Raw genomic sequence first — 23,624 nt, 5'->3', positions numbered from 1 at the left:
GATTTATTCAACAAGTTTTTCACTGATAATGATAAACAAAATATTAATATTTTTAGTAGTAAAACAGGCCAGTAAAATAATGTAGTGATGTTACTAATTTTTTTTTAATGGTAAAATGCACAAGGCAGAAAGGTTATTATTACTGTTTCTGCTCCTACTACTACTTATTTTTTGTAGAAACCCATCCTCATTAAAGATATGTAAAATACTGTTAATACAATTTCTAATTTAAGAGTTGTAACATGTATTTTATCCCCAATTATTACATTAAAAATATGCAACCAGTAACTGTTGAATCTCTAAGCATATTAATCAATAAAATTTTCAATAGTGCTATATTTTCTGAAATTCTAAGGATTTAGAAATTAATACCAATTCTTAAATGGGGAAACACAGTTGACTGGGAGTTCATAGGTTAATAAATTTGATGTCCATATTTTCCAAGGTAATAGATAGTACCATGTACGATCAAGTTTTCAGTTTCCTAAATGATTGGAAATTTCTTCACTTAACCGGCTTGGTAATATTCCCAGTAAATCTACTGATATGGGTTTATTACATGTAATTAAATCTACTTTAGATGCAACTGAAGATAAGAGTTATACTTTTTGGACATTATATGATTTGACAAAACATTTGACAGATATTTATTGACTAAATTATTAGAATATTGGTAAATACTTTTGTATATCTACTCAAAGTGACAGAAAACAAGACAGTATTCTTTATTGACACCCACTTTGCTCTCTCTGCTGGTTATAAAATGTGGAGTAGCACATAGATTCCTTTCTTTTTATTATCCTATTAAATGATTCTCCGTCATTTATTCTATGTGATTTTGCACTATATGTGGTGATATAAGTTTTATTACATGCGATTGTGTATCACACAAATTTGTTGAATTAGCACAAACATCATTTCATTTCACAAGGTTAGACAGTGATTATGAGTTATTTTCTATTAAATGAGAAAAAGACTCAAGATTTTATTTTTAACTTAAAGAGAAATGAGAGCAATGGATGGAAACAGGTTAAGTTGCTGACTTTCATTTGGGCTCTGATTTGAGTAGGAAATCCCATGTACAAATGTTATAAGGAAAATTATCTTTTACTATTCTTTTTGTCACTCATAAACTAAGATACCTATTCCCAATGAAAACACTCTTTTTTGTCTACTTCCTCCTTTGTCATATTACCTACACACTGTATGAACACATGTGGAAATGATCCTGCCTCTGTAGAAGAAATATAGGAATGACATCAAATGTCATTCCATCAAATCTTTTAAGCCAAGAAAACACACTCTTCAGTATGCTATAATTTTTGTTACTATCATTTTGTCCATTTTTAAGATAGAACCAACTGACCTACAGATCCTCCTCTTTTTCATTTATACTTTTATAAATATATACTGAAGCTTTAAAATAACAATTGTAACTTCTGAAATAAAAAAACACATACACATATAAACACAAATACAGAAAAAAAAATTACCAACCTGAATGATAATATTGTAATAGGCCTATATGATTTATGACTGACTATGATTCATACGTGTACCCCAAAAATCATTATAAAACAACTCTCCAATGGGTGTTGTTAATTTAACATCTTTGTTATTAACGATAGCTTCTGAATCATCAAATACAAACTGACCATCAATTGAAATTATAAAACAACCTACTGACAAAAGTACTATTAATAAAATATATTTGGTTCTTGATAAACCTAAAACAAACAAAAAATAAATAATTTACAAAACAACTACTTCACTGCTCATTCATGTAAAAAGAGAGTAGATTATAACCATAGTTTGCTAATAAAAATTACAAATATTATTAATAATTTCCCTTTAATATGTTCTCCCCAAATTTTTTGTGGTTATTGCAATTGATAACCTACTCTATTAGTTATGTACTTATACCACTAGTAGTAAATTGGTACATTAGGTTATATGAATGCCTCTTAATATTCACAAATAATGTCAGACTAATTCATGTATTAAAATACACTCACACCAACATGCTTACCTCTCAACATAGCCGAGAGAAATATTGTCACATGAGCTCAAGCCCATTTGATGGCAGCACTGCATCAAAATCATTCCAATATGTCACAGTGACATCAATTAATCTCACAGAATGCTAAAGGATTTACTTCTATGTAAATTTAAATCAAAACTCAAACATCTCTACTGAAAACATATTTTTATTCTAATCCAAAATGTGGGTTTTATAAATCTAAAAATAAACATAGATATGCCTAATGCAGATATATGTGTTGTGTGTGTACATGCATGCCTACATAAAAACACATACACACATCTTTCTATATGCAAACACAAAGAAAGTTTTGGTTCCATTGCATGATTTATGAGATTAAGAGTATGCACATTCATATTTAAATTGTAATTGAAAGGTATTTTAGTGATTATTTAGTAGTTCTAGATGAATCAGGTACAATATTATGGTGAGATCTGCCTGAAATTGTATAAGATTAACTCCTGCCTCATAAGTGAGCTAATAAATTATAAACTAGCATATCAACTAAATTAAAAAATGTTGAAAATCACCATCAAATCATGATTTACTCTACTGTAACACAACTTACAACTTAACTTAATTAGAAACCAAGAAAAAATATGCTTACAGGGAACTGGAACAAAATAATCCCATGATTCAAGATTCTTTTCTTTTTGAATTTCCATTTTTCTTCACATTTTCTGATAATAATATGTATAATATAGGCTATGTTATTACATATCAATGAAAATTTATTGCAAAATATTTAAAGTACCAGCAATCTGTAATAAAAGTATAATTACTTAACTAAAATTTCGTATTAACAAGAAAAAAAATTAAATTTAGGCAACTAAATTCAGCATTCTTTATATATATATAGTAAACAAGTAGAATACAGTATCTTATCAATCTGTGTTGTTTTGTAACATGGATTTTTAGGACTAATTTTTTAATATAAAAATCTTTTGCTAGCATCAAAAAATTACCTCATGTCCCTCTAAATCTCTTTTTATCTCACAACTTATGAAGTCAGTAGTGGATAATTTGAAGACTACAATGCTTTTAAAAATACCCACAGAAAATGAACACAACTAGACAATGTTCAATAGTGGAGAAACATTAAAAGTTTTGGTGTGATTTCATGAAGTAAATTTTGATGTGCGAGTCATTACTTGTAGATATACATTCAAAACTAATTTCTTTTTTCCAAGTCTAGAAGATACATTTAATTAAAACTAAGAGAGCTGTAAATTGATATATACTATACTGTGCAAATTAATTGAGACAAGCTATTTTTTTTCTCTAAATTATTATGTGATTACCAATTGTCTGAAACCGACTTAAACTGGTTTAATCGCCTTTATGTGATGTGACTGTTCAACCTTGACAATAAGAAAGCAGTTTGAATGGTTTTAAAGTGGAAGTAGTCACTTTAGTTGTGAGCCTTTGTGTGTGGTACGTGGTCTCTTTGTGTAACATGTGTTGTTTTCGTGTGTTTAAAAATGGATTCCAAGGAAGCGTGCAAAAATTATTGCTCTTAAAAATCACACTTCTATGACAGTGAGAGATATTGCTTCTGCAGTTGAAGAAAGCAAATCAAGAATTCTGACAACATTCAAAGAATCTGGATCATCTCCAAAAATTTGAGAAAATATGGACGCAAACAGAAAACTACTCCAAGAACTGTTGAAATCCTAATAAGAAATAGTAAAATTAATTCCAAGAAAAACAAGCTCAAACCTTAAAAGAGATTTATAGGCAAAACTGGTTTTGATGTTAGTAGTTCAACGTGTACACCATAAACTTCTGGAAGCTGGACAGAAGGCAAGAAGACAAACAAAAAAACAATTTATCAATAACATATAATATCAATAATATGGAGTTTTATTATTGTAGGTTTGTCCCCCTTCTAGGTTACAGATATTCAAATCCCCTGGTTCTGTTTTCCATAATATCTCACAGAAAGTGCTAACAATCATGAAATTTGGAATTGAAGCTTGTTCAACTTTATTTATTCAGTTGTATTTTTCACTAGACATGACTTTTTTCAGAAATGGTTTGTTTGTTTTAATCACATCATAAAATTCACAAGAACGTTCTGAATTAATTTTAACATTTAGCAAATGTTTTTATAACAGTAGATATTGAAAGTCTACCCCTTTCTGCAGACTAAATGTCCCCCGTAATTGAAATAACTCTATCAACTGCAACAGATGTCCCACGCAAAGATATCACAAACTCAACCATTTTAGAAATATTGCAACATGAAATATCAGTCTTTTGAAACACCTTAAAAATTGCTTTCTACTTCTCTTCAATAGTATACGGTACTTTTTCAGAACTTGAACCACAACCTACCCTTTGGTTTTGAATTACTCGGTGTAACAATGTACGTTCATCAACTAGATCAAGAATACCATGAAATTTCATTAACAACTTGTGCACTCTCTTCTAAATCAGACCAGGCAATTTCAGTTCGTAAATTTAACCACTGAAACTTACTAATTTTATCCAAACTGGTTCTCCAAAACTCTACGTATTGAATACTAGAATTATAAAAATTGTCTATGCTTGAGAAGAATTTTTGTTCCTCAACATCATTATTTTTTTTATGGTGCACAGCAATTCTCTGGCAGAAGACGGTATAAATTTGTGGGTTTTTCTTTCCTAAAGTTGACAAATTAATTCAGACTATGTATTAAATGCTTCTGTTGTTGTGATAGAATTAGCTTCCAATTAAAGAACTACATTATTAAATAACTGTAGAGTACCATATAAAAATTTCAAATACAGTTCATTTTCTAGATTTTCAAAAAAATCAAATAATTTTGGGCATTAGTCACAATATATGAAGTATGATTTTAGGCCATCAAAAATGAAAACAATTCTTTCTAGTGCAGTTAACAAACTAAGGAACCTTGCGTTGCTATGAGATAATACTTTTTTGAATCTGTTTCCACAAATTTACAGAACTCTTTTACATTTCGTTACTCTCTCTGTATATATGTGAAAATATTTATAAATCTTTATAACAATAACTTCTATGTACAAGGATAGAGAATATCATGCTGTTTGTACTGAATTGTATACAACGCGAGCTGAACAACCAGTTCCTAAAGTAGGTCTATCTAAACCACTTTAAACTTTTCTGAACACATTTTCATTCCCCTTTCTCTTCACACCACCAAAATTACTGTTAGTGTTATCAGCAGTATAACAAACCAACTTTTCTTTAAGTTTGTATTTTTTCATACACTGCAAAAGATACTAAGTCAAATTTTAAGCAATTTCACCTGACACTTCATCAAAATTTAAAAGTTTAGCTTGAACTCCTTCAGACTGAAATATCTTACAACAATCGGAACAAGATTTACTTCACTTCTGCTTAAGCTACCCATTGTTACTGTTACATAATTAATGTTTTCCAGAGAATGCACAACACATTATCAAATATAAATGGTGAAATAACATTAATTGCTTCAGTTTTGGTTCTAGCTGATGAAAATTTTGGGTCTTATAACCTTTTAACCATTTTAGATGTGCAATCTGATGTTTTGAAAATGAGTTCATGTCTAGCAGTGTAGCATGAAAATGTAGCTTCTTTAGCAGCACACCCACTGTTATTGTTATTGCCATCTTTGGCTTTAAAAAAATCTCTTATATTTGCTGAAGTAGTAGCATTAATAGTAGCACTTCTATGTTTAGCTGTTTTCACATGGTCTTCAATATCACACTTAACTTTATGTGTAACAGAAAATTCTCCATTACATAGTGTACAATAAACACATACATTGTTACTGTCATTACACAATTTCAAAAATTTGTATTCCTGTTGCAGATTAACATTAAACACACATTTTCTTTTGCCCGTTGCTAAATGATGAAACAAAAAAATAAATAGAGATAAAATGGCCAAAAATGTGTAAACGAGTTACTTCACACATGAAAACAACATAAACACATTGTCAAGGTTGTTAGAAAATGATTACGTAAAAAGTTGTAGAGAGACTGGTAGCTATACCTCCTTCAAAATCAGGCTCCAAGGTCAGCTGAGAGATGCATGGCCATATGAGAATGTTCAAAAACACACAATGTCAAACATGAACGTCTAAGATTAAAAAAAATCCTTGCCAGTCATAAAATTCTCAAACCCCAGACATTTTTGTAACCCTGCACATTACCCCAGACAGCACTAAAAAACCACGACTGTCTGGGCTAATCCCGGATGTATGGGAAGCCTAGTAATGTAACATGTACAAATATAATTGAAAATTTTAAGAAAATAAAGCCAAGATTATACCAGAGATTTAGATGGAAAACTGCTGTTATGGAAAGAAAGGACTAACCAGGTGACAGGATAAGTACAGGCACTATTTTGGGAAGAACGGTTATTAGATTATACACATAATTCTCAAAAAACAAGCTTAAGAACTCAACTTCATGGAATTGAAAGAACTGGAGAAGACATTCAGCTCATAGACTTCATTCTTTTAAAGTAATATTACTATTACTAAATGTAAACATATACATTAAATGTAGTATCTTTTATATAAATACAAATTTTGTATTTTAAAATGAAACACTCTTCTTGTAACTTTATAACAAATCACTTGATAACTGTTGATGTGGCATGAATGTAAAACAAGTTTAGATAAAATGAAGATGTCATTTCTTAAATACATTGAGGATTCATATTTTGAGAAAAATGTTCTTTTGTCAAACTGTACTTCCCAACAAAAATAAACTGTGGTAATTTATTTATTCATTCGATCTGGTAACTACACGGTTATACATAATTACAACTACTGCTCCCTATTGTTTTTTATGGTGTCAAATGAATGTTTGACATATTTATTTATACCATGTGAAAAATATTAAACCTAGTTGACATTTGGACCCCAAACCTATTTGAAGCATATTTCTTCAAAAAAGAAACAACTGTCACAGTAAGTGCATCAAAAGGCAGATTTCTGGTTTTAAGAAAAAAAGTATGTCGCACTGCTGTAATGATTTATGAAAATAATATTACTTTGGGTGTTTTAGCTAGCTTTTCGTGTCATATTATATTTCATGTTATGTTAGTATCATGTGTTCTTTTATAATACTGTAAGGTAATGTGTACTGTTCCATAAAATGTATTATTATACTTGTATATTTGTGTTTTTTTCTTCCTCCTTTTCACAAAGTTGTTAAGTTGTGAATGTATCAATCGCTCAACATTGCTACTTGCCAACAACCCACTTTGATATTTTTGCCTATAGTTTGCATCGTTTTGAAGCCATGTTCACAAAAAAAAAAGGTTCAAGTTGACCCAACATTATTAAAACTTCAAAACTGATTTTTTGGACACCAGTCCCTTTTCTTCATACCAGATCGCATTCTGAATTATTGCAAAATTCAATTTTATTTGTTAAAACTTTTTTTAACAAAATTAGCTCGCACATGGCAGAGCTCTCAAAAATTTGATTTGGGCTACAAACATGATGTTTTGGGACCATTGTGAAATCAGCTCGAACCTACTGATGCTCACAAAAATCTAATCTTGTATTTCTAACCTGTCACCCTTCAAATTACCACATGAAAACTTTGAAAACATATTAAAAAATTCAGTTTTTTCCCTCTAACTCTGGTTCCTGCAAACAAATTCACTTGAAAATCAATAGGGTTCTATTTTTACTATGTTTACATCATCCTATTAAGTTTCATCAAAATAGGTTAAAAATTGCAGCCAGTAAAACGAAAAACCCTGAAAATTTACTCAAAAATCCTGTTTTTTTACTTTAACTCTGAACTTTGATTCCTGTGAACCAAAGTTTTGGTTCATTTTCATTTTAAAATCAATAGGGTTATTACCCTAAGGGTAAACCCCTATATGTTTACTAGTAACTTTACAATGTTGCCACATTGGCTGCCAAAAAAAACTAGTGTCATTACTTTATTTACAGATCTTGTATAATGATACAACTTGCCTCTTACAGTGATTTTACTTCCAAGGTGAAATATTATGAGAACTATTTTTACTTTCTCAACTGTTAAATAAATAATAGCAGGAAAGTATTGTTATTGGGTTTTAAATGATCTCCTTGAATTTTTATTTTCCATGAAAGAGTTAAGTTAAAAAATATTGAAACCAAGGATGCAAATTCTGTTTGAATGAATGTAGTTTTTCATGTACATTAAAATAAATTCCTATTCTATATTACTCAATCCATTATTTTTTACACCACCACTTACAGCAATAGACCAGTGTCATAGAACCATACAGGCATGTTGTTATTTTATTTAGAACTACAATGGTTAACAAAAAATTAAAGGATAAAAAAATGTTTTAAATGTTATTTTTATTGAAGTAGTCCAAAATATTATCATTTAAAATGTTTTTGAATGCATTTTATGGTACAAAATGCCTAAGAACATTTTCATCAGCTAACCCAGGTTTATTTGTTTTTTTTTTTTTAAATATACTAAGTTTTTATTATTAATATTTACTTATTGTTTTTTAAGCTACATTTTTATCTACTTCATATTATCAATAATTTTTTTTTTTTTAACTAATCTTTAAAAACATAATAAACTCACATTCTTTAAGGATATTTATTTTTAATCATTAATTATATAAAATACTACACGATTAAAAGTAACATGAGAGTGTTCTACTTAGTTAAAAGTGATATATAAAAATTGCAGTGACATTCCTTTATATGGGGATAAACTCATAGTGATACTGGACCCTAAAACACATTAAATGTCTTTTTTTGGTTTCTTATTTATATTAGAACATACACAGTAACATAATCAAGGTTATTAATGTTTTGATACAGGTACTATCTGTTTCATTAAATAGTAATTAATTAGTCTCAACTTCCCAGGAGATAACATCCCCCAAGGGTATTTTATTTGTAATTTGTAGAATATCATTTCTATATGATTGTAATTTGCAGAAATCACAAGGTACAATTATTTGTACCTTGTGATTTTATTTTGTACTCGGCTCTTAATAAAAAATTTGTGCAAGTTTCAAATTGGAAAAAATGGAGTTCTTGTTGAACCACAAAATGGATTTCCGGTGACAACACTGACGTATCTCTTACTACATATGGTTGTGTACCATCTATATCTACTGCTTCCATATTTTTTCCCATTCACCTTCTTAATTATGGTAATTTCATTACTATACAACTACAAAAAGAACAAGACCTCCTGCTTATCTCTTCACTGTCCACACTTTACATCAGTAGCGTATCTACTTTTTTAATTCATTTTCTGATATTCTTTTGCTGTAATTACCAATTACCTCTTTTAATAATTCTCCCAACGTAAGAGAATGAGTGAAAGTTACCAAAGTAATAACTTTATTCAAAATAAAGCATGTTTATATATATATATATGTCAGAATTAAAGTTTATCAGACTTTCATTCTGAAAACAATTCCACTGAAATGTAAAAGAGTTTCACTGACAGTAATTTTTCAGCATATGTTACGTAAAGATTAAATTTATTTAATCCTAAATATATATGTGCATCTCTTTTGAATGGAAAAGTAATTGAAATGCTTACCCGAAGAGGCCTTCAAAGTATATAGCTTTTCTATGAATTACATCCACTATGCCTTTAAGATCACTTTCAAGACCTATAGGTAACTGTAAAAATGCTGCATTATGTCTTAATTTTGATCTGCAATAAAATGAAAAACCTGATAAATACACATAGAATTTCAAAATAATGACACAAACAAAAAACAAATAGTGGCAAAAAATTACATGTAACAGTGCAACATCCAGCATCATACATATATTGCCAAGTAACAAAATTAAAACAATTCATATAAAAGAAAAGACTAACAGAAATAATAAAATGCTAGGACATAAATAAAATTGTAAACAGCATCTCTTATAACTTACTGATTTTATAACAAATGGAACAGTTCTAAGGCATTACATCTCATAAACTGAAGGACGTAAAGTTAGGAAAGTGTAGATGGTCTAAGCTACATTTAATAAACTAGTTCCTATACATCACCAACGTTACACAAATATAATGGTACTTATTAGTAACATTTTTAAGTTAGAAAATTATTAATCTGTTCATCAAAAAGAGGTTAGCATTATCACCTGCAGATATTCTGTAATGTTGGAAATTAAAGTCCAATAAGACATAGATTGAAATCCAATTTGTTAATTCCAGTTCAGTCACAAGTTGACATAAAAGTATAGGTGCTTTTATGCCCAGAAAAATACTCACAGGGAAACAATCATTAAATGCACCAATAATAAATGATTCAATAACTTCAGGTCATTGGCATGAAGTTTATAAATAGTTTGTAATTTAATGACTCAAGATAGTCATGTGTAAAATTTGTAACTGTTGTGCTTTATCAGAGAACTAAGTGCTAAATAAACATGTAACACAGAATCTTCAGTTAGAAAGTGAAAATGAAAAAAAACAACAAAAATCCTAAGTAATTGTTTGGCCTAACTTTTGTATCAATTTTGCTAATAATAATCAACTGAACTGAAACAAGAATAAAACTTTAGGTGTAATAAGATATTGACACCTAGATGTCTGCTAGGGTTGATGACCTACACATCAAAATCATAAAATAATATTATATAATATAAAAATAAATAAAAAAATAAGTAAAATAAAATCAAATCAGGGAATTACATTTAGAACAGATAAGATAAAAAATGCACTTAAACTGTCATAAAATTATAATAAACAACTTACAACACAGTAAGTTTCAAAATAGTTTTCATTTAAACAACAAGTTATGATTTACGATGTTGCTCCAGGATTAGCATCTATTTGAGAAGCGCATTCAAAATTTGAGAAACAAAAACATGTGATTGTTAATAATGAACTTATACTTTTCATTTTTAATAATTCAAAAAAATGGCACAATGTTTTTCAAAGGGTAAGATGAAATAGTATTTAACCAACATCTAAAATGGTGTTAAAAAATAATATTACAGTAATGTATTGTTAAGTAAAATTATTGTTTCTACAAAAAAAAAACTTTTGGCCCTACAGCTCCTTTTTGTTTTCACTCTTATTTATAATCACCAACAAAAACCCACTACCTAACACAGAACCTTAAAATTACAATCATACCACAGAACCTTAAAATTACAATCATATAAGTTGCTTTACCCATGTATCAAATAGATGACTTTATCTCCATATGAATGCAGAGTTCCACTCTAACTAAACAGCTATAAGAAAACAAAATGCTATGAAGGAGAGATACCTTAGACAGTTTAGCAATCACTCAAAATAATGACATATGTAATTTTTTCTAATGGATGTCTATACACTAGAAGAAATTATCTAAAAGAAAACTTATGTTACATATTAGTTTCAAAAATTACTTACTAAAATATGTATAACATAATTAATAAACAATATTAAATTAAATTGTACTACACCTAATTTGAGACAAAACTTTATAAGGATTTGCTCCCATACGATCCAGTTTGTTAATGAAAGCAACATAAGGTACTGAATATCTAGCCATTTGTCTATTTACTGTTAATGTTTGACTTTGTACACCACCAACTGCACAGAGAACAAGAACTGCTCCATCCAAAACACGGAGAGCTCGTTCAACTTCAACAGTAAAGTCAACATGACCTGAAAAGAAGGAAACAACTTCAGTGTACCTTTATATTTGTAATTATGATAAAAGTACATAGAAATCAACAACATAAAATTGCACAGCTAAATCTGTACAACGTCTAAATCTTAAAAGCAACTGAAATAATACAATGCTAATAATTACAATCCGCATTACATAAAGCATATCTGGGACTAAGCATGTAATCAGCCAAGGTCATTACTTAAACTTTAAATTAATATTATATAATACCAACAACTGTTATTCAGATAACCGATAGTATATTAACAGATTGTTGAAAAAAGTAGCTTAAATCATAATAATAATCAAAACATTAGCAATCATTAAAAGTGCTTTTTCAACTTCATAATTATTGAACATAAACTCTATTTATGAAGTAAGCTATTTCAAATTCATTTGTTTCCAGTTTTTTACAAGCAAGACTGTAGGCTACTTTTGAATTCTATACTAAAACTGACATTAGAATCAGATGTAAATTCTAACAGGATCATTTTCTGTCAGTCACCACTGTTATGGAGTCAAGTAAGCCAGCTATGTCAATGTGTCTAAAACACGATACAATGAATCAATTTTCAAGAATGGAAAAAATGAACAGTACTGACATTCATTTTCGTCAAAAGCCCATTTATGATGTTCAAAGTAATGCGAGTAGGTCAGCAATAAAATTTCATCATCAGAAGCTGGTAAAGCAAATACTGAGGATGAACCTCGCAGTAGCCATCCAGTTTCTGTGACTGATGAGAAACACCAAAAGAAGGTGGCTGAATTGAATCAAAATGGCATTGCATCACAGAACGAGTCACCATTCAGACAGACATACCATAATAATGAGCACTACACATTACTGCGCAAACAGATTACTGTAAAATCTGTTTGCATTGTGTACTATGCAAACTCACAGAAAAAACAAAGAACAGGGAAAGGAGAATTGTAAACAACTTTTACAATTCGGCCACACACATCATGAATAACCACCAAAGTTCTTATGAAGTTGAAATTTGAACCTATTCCACACTCACCAGATTTGGCATCATGTGATTTTCACTTCGTTCTGCAGTTAAACAGAAATATTAAGGGTGTTCATTTCACCATAGTTGATGAACTGAAAGACACAGTGAGGATCAACAAAAGACCACAGTATTCTTCATTAATGTTAACAGAATGAGACAAATTATTCACTATTGGCAGAAAGTGAGTAGCTGTAAATGACTATATGGAAAAATAAATGTAAGTGTTGTAGCAAATAAAAGGTAGTTTTATGCCGAATTTGTTCAGTTGATTATCTCTTTTCATTTGCGAGTTATGAGAGACTCCTTAACAGTGATTGTGCATTATATTTCAGCCGTAAATAGGTGAAAAATTACACTTTTTCCATAGTAGAGTTGAAATCACAAGAATAAAGAAAAATAACTTAACATTTTTTTTTTTTTTTTTTTTTTTTAAATAGAATAAAAACCAAGAAAAAACAATATTTCATCAACTATAGTCAACTCCTGGTTATTCGTGAGCAGTTTAACCACATTGCAGTTTAACTGTGATGCCTCCCAGAAAAAATAAAGTTTTAAAAATTATAAAGTTCAAAATTTTTCATTTTTTCATCGTTCTGTGATTTAGTTCTTAGGTTTTAGTCCTTCACTCATTTGTTACTTGAATTATGAATATGATAATACAGTATTGTGGATATGATAGGACGATAAATCATTGTGCAATATTATTATGTTACGAACTACAAAATTCAATTAAAAGGAAGTGATTTCAGACATTAAAACAACAATCAATCGAGTCTTATTTTAAAAATAATATCTGAAAGAGTAAAATGGACAATTAATTTTTTTTTTTAATGTCTGTATTTTGTTGTCGTTAGCTACTGTAGTTCTAAAAAAAGTGCTTGTTAACACAATACTGTATATACAATCTATTTACATACAGAATTAGTGATAGTGACCACTTGAAATATGTTAACATGTTTTGAATAAACTTCTGGATATTACTTTTACCAGGTACATAATAGTGTACTATATTCTATTTTATTATTTACAGTAATATCTTAATATAATAACGTATGTATATACTGAACTACTGCAGTACAATATTAGTCATTTTAACACATATTACTCAACTAAATATTATTTTTGGATCAACCGCAATTTTGCTATGATTTTGGATTACCTGCGACCCTCTTCTCAGTTATTATCATGTCAACCTTCCGTGAACAAGACGGTCATTTGTTAATAAAGAGAAGATTGGGGTTATGCAGCAAGCATTTCTACATAGCCCTTTCAAATCTACCTATCATGCATCTCGTGAACTAGTGATTCCCTGGTCAACAGTGCCAAAATTTTACACAAGAAACTAAGGTTGCACAGATATAAAGTCCAGATATTGCAACATCTACAGCCAGATGACGGCCCTTGTAGTGCTGCATTTGTGACCGAGATTTTGCAACGGATTGATAACTACAATGAGTACCTGCACGATATACGTCTTTCAGACAAGGCTACTTTCCACACTTCAGGTAAAGTAGACAGGCATAATGTGAGAATATGAAGCTCAGAAAGCCCATACTTTACCAGAGAAAAAATCAAATTCCCCTAAAGTTAATGAGCGGTGTGATTTAATGCACAAGAGAATATTAGTCCCTTCTTCTTCATTGAGCAATCAATAACATCTAACATTTACCTGGATATGCTGCAACACTTTGCCATACCTCAACTAACTGAATTGCAACCTAGGGTGTGGTTTTCCAGCAGCATGGCACACCACCATATTGGGGATTACTAGTTTGATATTTTCTGAATGAATCATTTCATGGGGCAATGGATTGGGTGCAAAGGTCCCACTCCCTGGCTACCACAATCACCAGACCTAACTCCTTTTTCCACTGGCGTTTTATTAAACACAGTCTATGTAACACCCACACCTGATCTGGACACAATGAGATGAAAAATAACTAAAGCTGTTGCTACTGTTACTGAAGAAATATTGACCAACACATGGCATGGAATTGATTATCAGTTGGACATTCTACGAGCGACAAAGCGCGCACATATAGAAGTTTATTGAGATGGTAAAAAAAAAAAATTGATAATTTTTCTTTCTTTTGCCATAAACCGCACAGCTGTAATTGTAATAGTTTTTTTTTGTAATCATAAAAGACTTTATGGACACCCTGTATTATTTATTATTGGTATCAAAGTAATACTACAATGGAAGTTACATTTATTCAATCCACTTTACTGCCTGGGATAAAACTCTTCACACAAATTAAATTCAATGCAGGGAAATATCAAACTAGGTAGATAATACCAGTTAATTAATTTTGCCAGTGTCTCAGCCAAAGAGATAATTGATATACAGCAGATCATAAGATCAATTCGCAAAAATTGACTTTTTTACACATTTCAATATATTAACTTCTCATTAATTTTAAAGCTAGTTCTTTGGAACTTCATGGGTTCCCTCCTCCAAATAAGTAAATAACTTGCATAAATCTTTTGACTGAGGAACTGAATCTGTGTGTAATCTTCTATCAAAATTCTATGGTTGAACATAGTAATTTTACAAAAAAGAGGGAATAAATATAACCAGATATTAGAATACATGCAATTATAAAATACATACAAAATATGCAGACAAAATAAATACTACAATAATCATAAATTCATTCATTCCTTTTCCTTGATCGTGGAAAAAAAAAGTTTTATTCCCAGCTTTCCTCAGAAAAATAAGTTCTTAACTTATAGTCTAACGCTACTGATTCATAAAAATTTTACATATTAATTATTTTCTCCAATTTTTTTTACATCTTTGTTTTATTTGTAATGCACTATTTAATGATTTATTTTTTTTAACTAAGAGAAAACATCTTTTAAATGATTAAAAAATGCTGAATGCTCAAAGATATGCCAAAAACAGGCTTTTTTATTTATTAATGCTTCAAGAAATATTTCAATTTTACTGTTAATACAATATAAATTTACTGGGAAAATATTACACCTTTACAAAACAAGGAAAAAGTTAAAAAAAAATGTTTTTTTAAACCAACTACAGAAAAAAGCCACATTGCAGTTGATCTTCACTAAATTTTGTCAACACTGTTGTAAGAATATATAAAGAATTTCATGAAAAAAGAAAAAGAAAACTGTGATTTTGGATACCATGATTTTCTGGGTCAGTCTGATGAGTTTTTGGTGAGGAATAATTCTGTAAGTACTAAATAATATTTTTCTACGTTCAAGTTTTCACTCAGATGAGGATGTGCTTACAGAAATGATATAGAAATGTAGAATTGATATTCTGATTACACTTATTTTATTTATTCATTACTGTTATTTTTTTTAGTCAGTTTTTCTTTTATTTTAATGAAAAAACATTATTGATAACTAGTTATTTTTCTTCACAATTCAAGAAATCCATTTTAAATGTCTCTAATTATTTCTATAATATAATTTAATGAGCAAGAACATCAATGTTATACTAAAGTTCAGTTAGTATTTAAGTCTCTACAATCACTTCAGACTGTAATATAACAAACTGATTAAAAAATAGCTCTAGAGATGGAAATCTGTACACATTAGATACACTACCTGCATGTTAACTTGCATGCATAATGCTCTACTTCCTTACGCTATTAAAAAAATATAAATTAATCTAGAAATCATTCAAACATTTACTATATTCCCTCAGCTGTATTCCTGGAGAAGACAAAAACAGCCACCTCTTAATTTCACAAAAATTCCCTTACTTTCTTCAATGTAATGAAACATAAATACTTGTAGACATAAAAAACAAACAAAAAATTTTGAATACAAGATGGACAAAAGCAACTGATACATTACTCCATTAACATAAGAGCGTCAATCAAAGATAAACTAGAATTTGTTTATAAAGCGTTATTGATATTAAGCAAAATTACGAATAAATTAACTTATTTTTCTACATATCCTTCAACAAAAATATATTTTCTTCACTAGAAAGGTGGTAGCTCCCTGATCATCTCATCAAAAAAACATGGCTACTCCAACAACTAGCTGCAAACTAACGCTTGACTGCAGCATTATCTTTGGATCTACTCCCTCCTAAAGCTTAAAATATAGTAATGTTAAAAGAACAGATTTTACTATAATTGGTAAAAAAAAAAAAAAAATGATTGACTTATGATTATTTTAATCATAATCTGTACAGATATTAATTATTTAATCATTGTTTCATTGTAAATAATGATTAATTTAGAAATAATTAACTTACTGAAATTCAGGACTTAATGCTACATAGATGTCACTATAAAGCTGAAGTAGAATTTTTTCAATAACATCAGGCCGCTTTTCTGATAAATAAATTACCAAATGAATGTTACCTTCCTTAATTAATTTAACCTAGTGAAAATGAAAATGACATTTTATTACATGCTATTTAACTACTGCTTAACTTTATAAATAAATTAACAGACATTGTTTTATTTCAAATTTGCTGCTGTTGTTACAACTACTACTACTACTAATAATAATAATAAAATAATGAATGTATGTTAATTATCATAATCAAAAATGTTGCACGCTACCTGAATAAGACTCTTGAAACTTACAGCCCTGCCCATGACTGAAAGAATTTTATATCATGTTTACTAAGTATAAGTTAGTGAGATGTGAAATGGTTTCTCATAATCCCTAAATTAAACATGCTGTTGGACAGTGTCATGCCAAACTCATTGAAATGTAGGAGGAATCAGCTCTAGATCTGACACCTTCACTCGTAGGATGAACATCTTTACACTCAAGAGAAAGCAACTCTGAAGTGTCTCTTGCATTTAAAGCAATTTACAATTTTCATATATAATTAAATATCTGTTATATATTCCAATTAGTAGATAGTTCAAATTGGAATATCACCAATGATTATTTTAGGTTTGCTCATGACTTATTGTAACTTCTTTTACTAATTTATTTTACTTTTTTTAAAATTATAATAAACAAACTTTACACTTTATTTTTTTCTAATAGCATTTATGACTGCGTGACTAGAGAAGGAGGTTTTTAGTGGGCGAGAGCCCTGCACTTGCCGGCAGAGCTTTCTCCTTCCCCTACAGAAAAAAATAAATAATAAAAAACAATATTTATGAAACTTTAATACTATAACATTACCTTACAACAGAAGAAAATACTCTATGGTCTATGTTAAAAAAAAAATTAGTATTATTATTCCAATTGATTTTATGTTTTTTAAATAAATTTGATAAATTCTATTATCGACTATATAATTTTAATACAAGAAAAAAATCATTATAATTACTGGCTACGAAGAAAAATATGACTAGGAGGATGGATTTTCTTTCAGGAATATTCCAAATAGGAAAAGTAAGTCTGTGACTAGATTTCAACCATTAGATTCTTTAAATTTTCAAGATTTAATTTGTGTAACTTTATGTTAATGTTGAACTGTGTTAGGCTGTGATGAGGAATACCAGGTACTGTATCTCTTTCAGTTACCTGCTGGAAATTTTAAAAACGTTTCTGTTAAAGTTGTATGCAATTTATAAATAATTTAGAACAAATAAAAAGTGTTTGTGTATATATAATAATAACAATAATCCAATGTTGTATATATGCTTTTTTTCCAATTCTTTGGGAAAATTAAAGTATTGAGTAAATCAAAAAGATAAGAATAGCTTTATCTTTATTGTATTTTAAATGAGAAATCAAGACATAATATCGATCTCAATACTACGATAAATATACCATTTTTTATGGATTACCAAAGTTAAACTAATGCTAAAGTATATATCACTATATGTTGCTGATGTTTAGTTATGATACTGATAATTATTGAGATATACCGTGCCACATAAAATGGACATGGCCTCAATGCCACCTTAGTGATTTAATAAATGAGTTCTTCAGCAATGTTTTGCAAAACTTTACGATTCAAATTTTCCTCATTAGGTAGTTCTTGAGTAAATGAACTTTGAATGGGTTTAAATTTGTTATCTTTCAATGTTTTAAACAATGACCTTAGGCTTATGTCATGTTCTTACGCCACTATTCATGTTAGGCAATTGGGATTGTTCAATGAATTTTACTCAAATATTCACATTATATCTAACAATTTATTATCAATGATTGAAAATTTAAGACTCCTCAGATTTTATTTATCTACAACACTTCCAGTTTAATAATGTAAGTCTTGATTTTAATTTAACACAACCTTACAACTTGCAAATTTTACTCTACATCAAACTTTATCATTAAAGCCTCTACTCATTAAGAAAGTGTTTCAAGTTCACAGTGTTATTTTGTAAATAATGTTAATAAACAAGATAGAAGCAATTATTAACTTAATTATTTGAACTGATCATAACAATTACTCAAGAGAAATACCTAATTTAACAACAAAATAGTCTAAGGGAATACCCATAACCATGAAGTTAGCTTCAACTTAAACATGATAAGAAAATATTAACCCTATATTAATTTAATATAGCCCTATATTAATTAAATTAAGATAGGGCTACTTTGGATTTGGTTACAAATTTATTCATTATAAATGATTTTAATTGCAGTTTTAAAAATTAATTTGAATAATTATTTGTTTCATTTTTAATTTTCATAACTGGTTTAATCTATTCACAAAAGAAATCTAATTTTGTTACCTCAGCTGTTTGGTTGAGACATTGCAACAAATTTATTTCTTTTTTTTTTAATAAATCTGCACTAGGCATTATAGTTTAGACTCTTTTATTTAATCCTCTAAAGCCCCCATTTGCAGTCCATCTCCAAGCCAAAACTTTGAATAATTTACCAATAAAATATCCTGCAAGTTTTACATCTCTACCTAAAACAGTTTTAGGGGTTGCAATACTCTTGTTGTCTGTCTGTCTGTCTGTCTGTCTGTCTGTCTGTGCGTGTGAATGCATGTGTGTGTGTTTTAAATAAGCAATATTCTAAAATTGTTCCTGTGAAAGGTTAATGTAACTGGTAGTTAGTATCACTTGTAAAACTTTTACTATGATACTAAATTTCATTTGAATTGTATTTTTATATTCAAACGTAATATTTAAAAATATCCAAATTAACAGGTAGAAATTTTGAATAAAGTTCATAAACATAAATAAGTTCTGTATTCTTACCTCCACTGTTTATATTTAAACTAACCATAAAATAATATCATATTTAATAGCACCAATGTCATCTGCCATCAGTATTTCACAGTGAAAAATTAGCAAGCACAGCACGTTATCTAATGCAAGTTGAATGAATAAAATTTTGTTCAAAAAATCTATTTCTCAAGTTCAGTAAATTACAGTATTCTACTATTACAGTAATGTACAGCATTCAGGTAACATAGCAAGTTCTAGATTCAATTCCAAATAAAGGGCTGGCTTTTATCAGAATGTTTCTTTTATTTAAAATTACACTAATTTAAAATTTAATATGACTCAAATACCACAAAAGTAACTTTGAGAACCCTCCTTTCCCAACAATAGTTTTAAAAAATAAATAAATAATAATAAAATAAATTTTTTGAAATTATAATGTAACTTTGTTAAATTAGAATACCTGTAAATATTCAAAAATTTTGTTAACTGTTGAAAAACTGTACTGGATTTTTTCTGGATCAGGCAAAGAAATCAGAAAAGATCTATCCATAATAGAACAAAGTTTGAAGAGTTCTTCAGGATCATATAAATATCTCAAAATATTCACAATTATTTCAGCTAGATGTACTGTCAATAATCTGTTTATATCATCTCCTGAAATATTAATGCTAATTAAAACCAAATAACTGCTTTATAAATTTCATTTAGAATAAATATGATGTATGCATGCATATATATCTTTATTTACATAATAAATATCTGGAATATTAATTTTCTTCTAATAGCATACAGCTGAAACAATCAAAAAACAAAACAAAGATATTCAGTTTAATTTAACAGATACGAATTATGTTTTGTAATAAATGTAATTTATACAGTCAAAAAAATGGTAACTATATTAGTATAAAAATCTTAATGTTAAATTTTAAAAAAAAGTACTAAAACTACATTTACAATTTTCCCCCTTATGAGAAACAAGGCACACAGTAATCATTAAATGAAATGTGTCAATTGATGGCCTTCATTTACAGATAGTTGCTTTTTTTTGTTGAAACCATCTCCATTATTGGTTAATGTGATGTTTGAATGGTTAAAAGGAAATCTTGCAACATGGCCATCAAATAATCCGATTAAAGGTTTACCAAACATCCATCTTCTTCAAAGAAAAAAAGGCCAGTTACATCAAAATTTACTGATCCATACCACACAGTTACATGTTCTAAGTACAGGTGTGCTGATATGGTTGTGGATCTGTTGATGAATTCTCAGAAACTACACCATAAAGCACTTGCATGTTTTAATAATGAACAATGAGGTCTATTCTCCATCGCTTACCAAGCCACCTCGATTTCTCTGGCGAGTGAACAATTTTTTCTCTCCCATGAGCCTTTTTCTGCAACACTGCAACAATAGTTCTGAAGTTTTCTAACCGCTTCAATATCATGTTCTGTATCAGAACTTTGTCTTAAAGCAAACATTGGAATGAATATGAAACCTCTGCAGTATTGGCATGACTGAATCACCATTTTCAAAATATATTATAAAGCTTGGTGTACCACTTTGCCATTTCATGACTACTAAAATTCTATTAATTACCTAGTATAATGCAAATGCCCCAACTTTAACTAGTTGAAGTTGCAGCTAACTGATGTATATAAAATTGCTATCTCTGTTACATACACTAGACACCATTTTCTGCAACACCAACTCTTCTTCCATTCTCTCACCTTTACCTCTATTTGTTCTTCCAACAACCACTAAAACATCTTTCAAAAAAATTAAGTACAAAGTACATCTTTCACACCATAGTGTTCATTATGCTTTTAAATCTCTAGCAACCTAGAATACTTAAGCAGCTATATTCCTAAATGACGCACTGTTCTTATTGTTTTAACAGTAATTTCATGCTAAAAAAAAAAATATTGCTCACATTTACTTGTCTTTTAACTGTTATTTATTGTTTATCTTTATTACCTTAAAGTTTTAGACTGATACCATTTAACATGAGAGATAATAAAATTAAAATCACATAAAATGTGACCTTATTGTTACTCAGATACCTAACACAGAATAAAACTGATCATGTATCATCTTTATCTTGTTTTATGAATGCATTTTTATCTCTAATAATAAACACTTCCTTTCAAAAAAGTTAAAATGTAATCAAAACTAAATAAGAAACAGAATCTAAAAGCTATTATTGTTATCTGGTAGCAGATTCTGCGAAACTAGTTTAAAACTTACTATTTAACATTGATGTTAGTAAATCGCTACACAATATTGTTTCCTTAATGCTAATTAACTGTGAGCATTACCTTATTAAAGTAAAGGATGATTTTTTAGTCACTGATATTCAATTTTCCTCTGATGTCACCATTACAAATTTTTGTTCAGCATGTGACCGTTTCATCAATTGCTCTTTTATAATATGATCTATAATGATTTTCTGATATTATTGTCAATGAATAAATTTGCATTTAAGCCTTTTTGCATTTAAACAGTTTCAAGACATTTAACCACCATTAAATCAATATTAGAAAGTGATGAAATTGTAGTCATCCTTATGTTAGTATCAACCTAATATCAAGGAACATGCAAAAAAATGTAACACTCCTAATCATGAATCAGTTTCAAAAGAAGTGATTAGAAAGAACAATCAATGTAAAGCCTTGGAACAGCATGCTCACATCAAGCCAACTCAAATCAGAAATGGAATCGGCATTTTCAACTTCCACATTGTTTGCCGACAGCAAATATATGTGTGAGAAAAATGGTTCATGATAACTTTTAACCAAATAAAGCATGTAATGATCAGAATGGAGCATGCATGTGACCACAGTCTGTGTAGTTCAGAAAACAACTGCAACCAGTTTATGTGTTTGGGTCTGCTCTCAGAATTGTAAAATAAATCTGAAAGGAGATTCCTCAATGAAAGCGGTGACAGAAAAATGCACAATAAAATAATACCTACCCAAAAGATGCTGAACATTGATGAGTACTTCTTTATGATGAAACCCAGATACATCTGAACTATCACTTGATAAAGTCGATAAGATAAATATCATAACAGTAATATAACAGTCCTAAAACACACAAAAATATCCACAATTTTTTTATTATTGATGACAGCAACCGGATACAAATAGATATAAAAAGCATCAATATTAAAAAAATGTTAATATTATGTTAAAAAACAGTAAATATATTCTTAAGTTTACATCTGGTTCTGTGTCCTTAAAAATTATCATTTTATAAATATTATGTAAGGTTAATAACATTAATTTAGAGAAGTAACTATTAACTATTCAATATACTATTAACATTCAATATTAATATTTATTTATAATGTTTAACATACTTATTAATTAATTAATGATTAATATTTTTGTATTTACCTATACTATTAATATTTATCTGTTAATAAGCCTTTCACCTTGAAGGTCGGGTTAAAATTCTTTCTGTACACTATACATTTTTCACATCATATTCCCTCAGACAAGCTTTAAGATTATATGATGAATTAATTGTCCAAAAAAAATAGTGATAAATAAAAATATAGTGCGCAAGACCAATTTTTACAACATAATTATTTTACAAATAACTTTATCTGTGTTAAATAAAACATACAAGAATTTTGTTATTAGAAGTAATGAAAACATATGAATCAAACAGACATAACATGTAGTGCAGATTGTTTACATACAGCATTACTGTTATCATACATATTAATAAGAGTTTCATATTAATAACACTGATAAACATAATTTTTGTTTCCTAACATGCAATAAATGATTTTAATCTGTTTTTTGATGCTGAAAACAAATATGAACTCAGAATCTTTCTATCATCCACATTTTTGAAAAATTTTAAAATTTTAA

At 28.9% G+C, this 23,624-nt stretch overlaps 1 protein-coding gene across 1 annotated transcript; it reads right to left on the bottom strand.

Annotated features, from left to right (window-relative positions):
- Positions 1 to 1,496: 1,496 nt before the first annotated feature.
- Positions 1,497 to 22,837, bottom strand: LOC142317344 (uncharacterized). The gene is made up of 6 exons (XM_075353826.1): positions 22,718 to 22,837; positions 20,207 to 20,400; positions 16,902 to 17,029; positions 9,578 to 9,694; positions 2,649 to 2,802; positions 1,497 to 1,727 (listed from the first exon to the last, which is right to left on the bottom strand). Exons 1-5 carry the CDS (start codon positions 22,809 to 22,811, stop codon positions 2,787 to 2,789), a joined length of 549 nt encoding a protein of 182 aa, XP_075209941.1. The 5' UTR covers positions 22,812 to 22,837; the 3' UTR covers positions 1,497 to 1,727; positions 2,649 to 2,786.
- Positions 22,838 to 23,624: the final 787 nt, after the last annotated feature.

Source organism: Lycorma delicatula, chromosome 1 (genome assembly GCF_047948215.1).
Source record: "Lycorma delicatula isolate Av1 chromosome 1, ASM4794821v1, whole genome shotgun sequence".
Lineage (NCBI taxonomy): Eukaryota > Metazoa > Arthropoda > Insecta > Hemiptera > Fulgoridae > Lycorma > Lycorma delicatula.
Note: the sequence above shows the minus strand (reverse complement) of the source record. Positions and strands in the feature narration are given on the sequence as shown.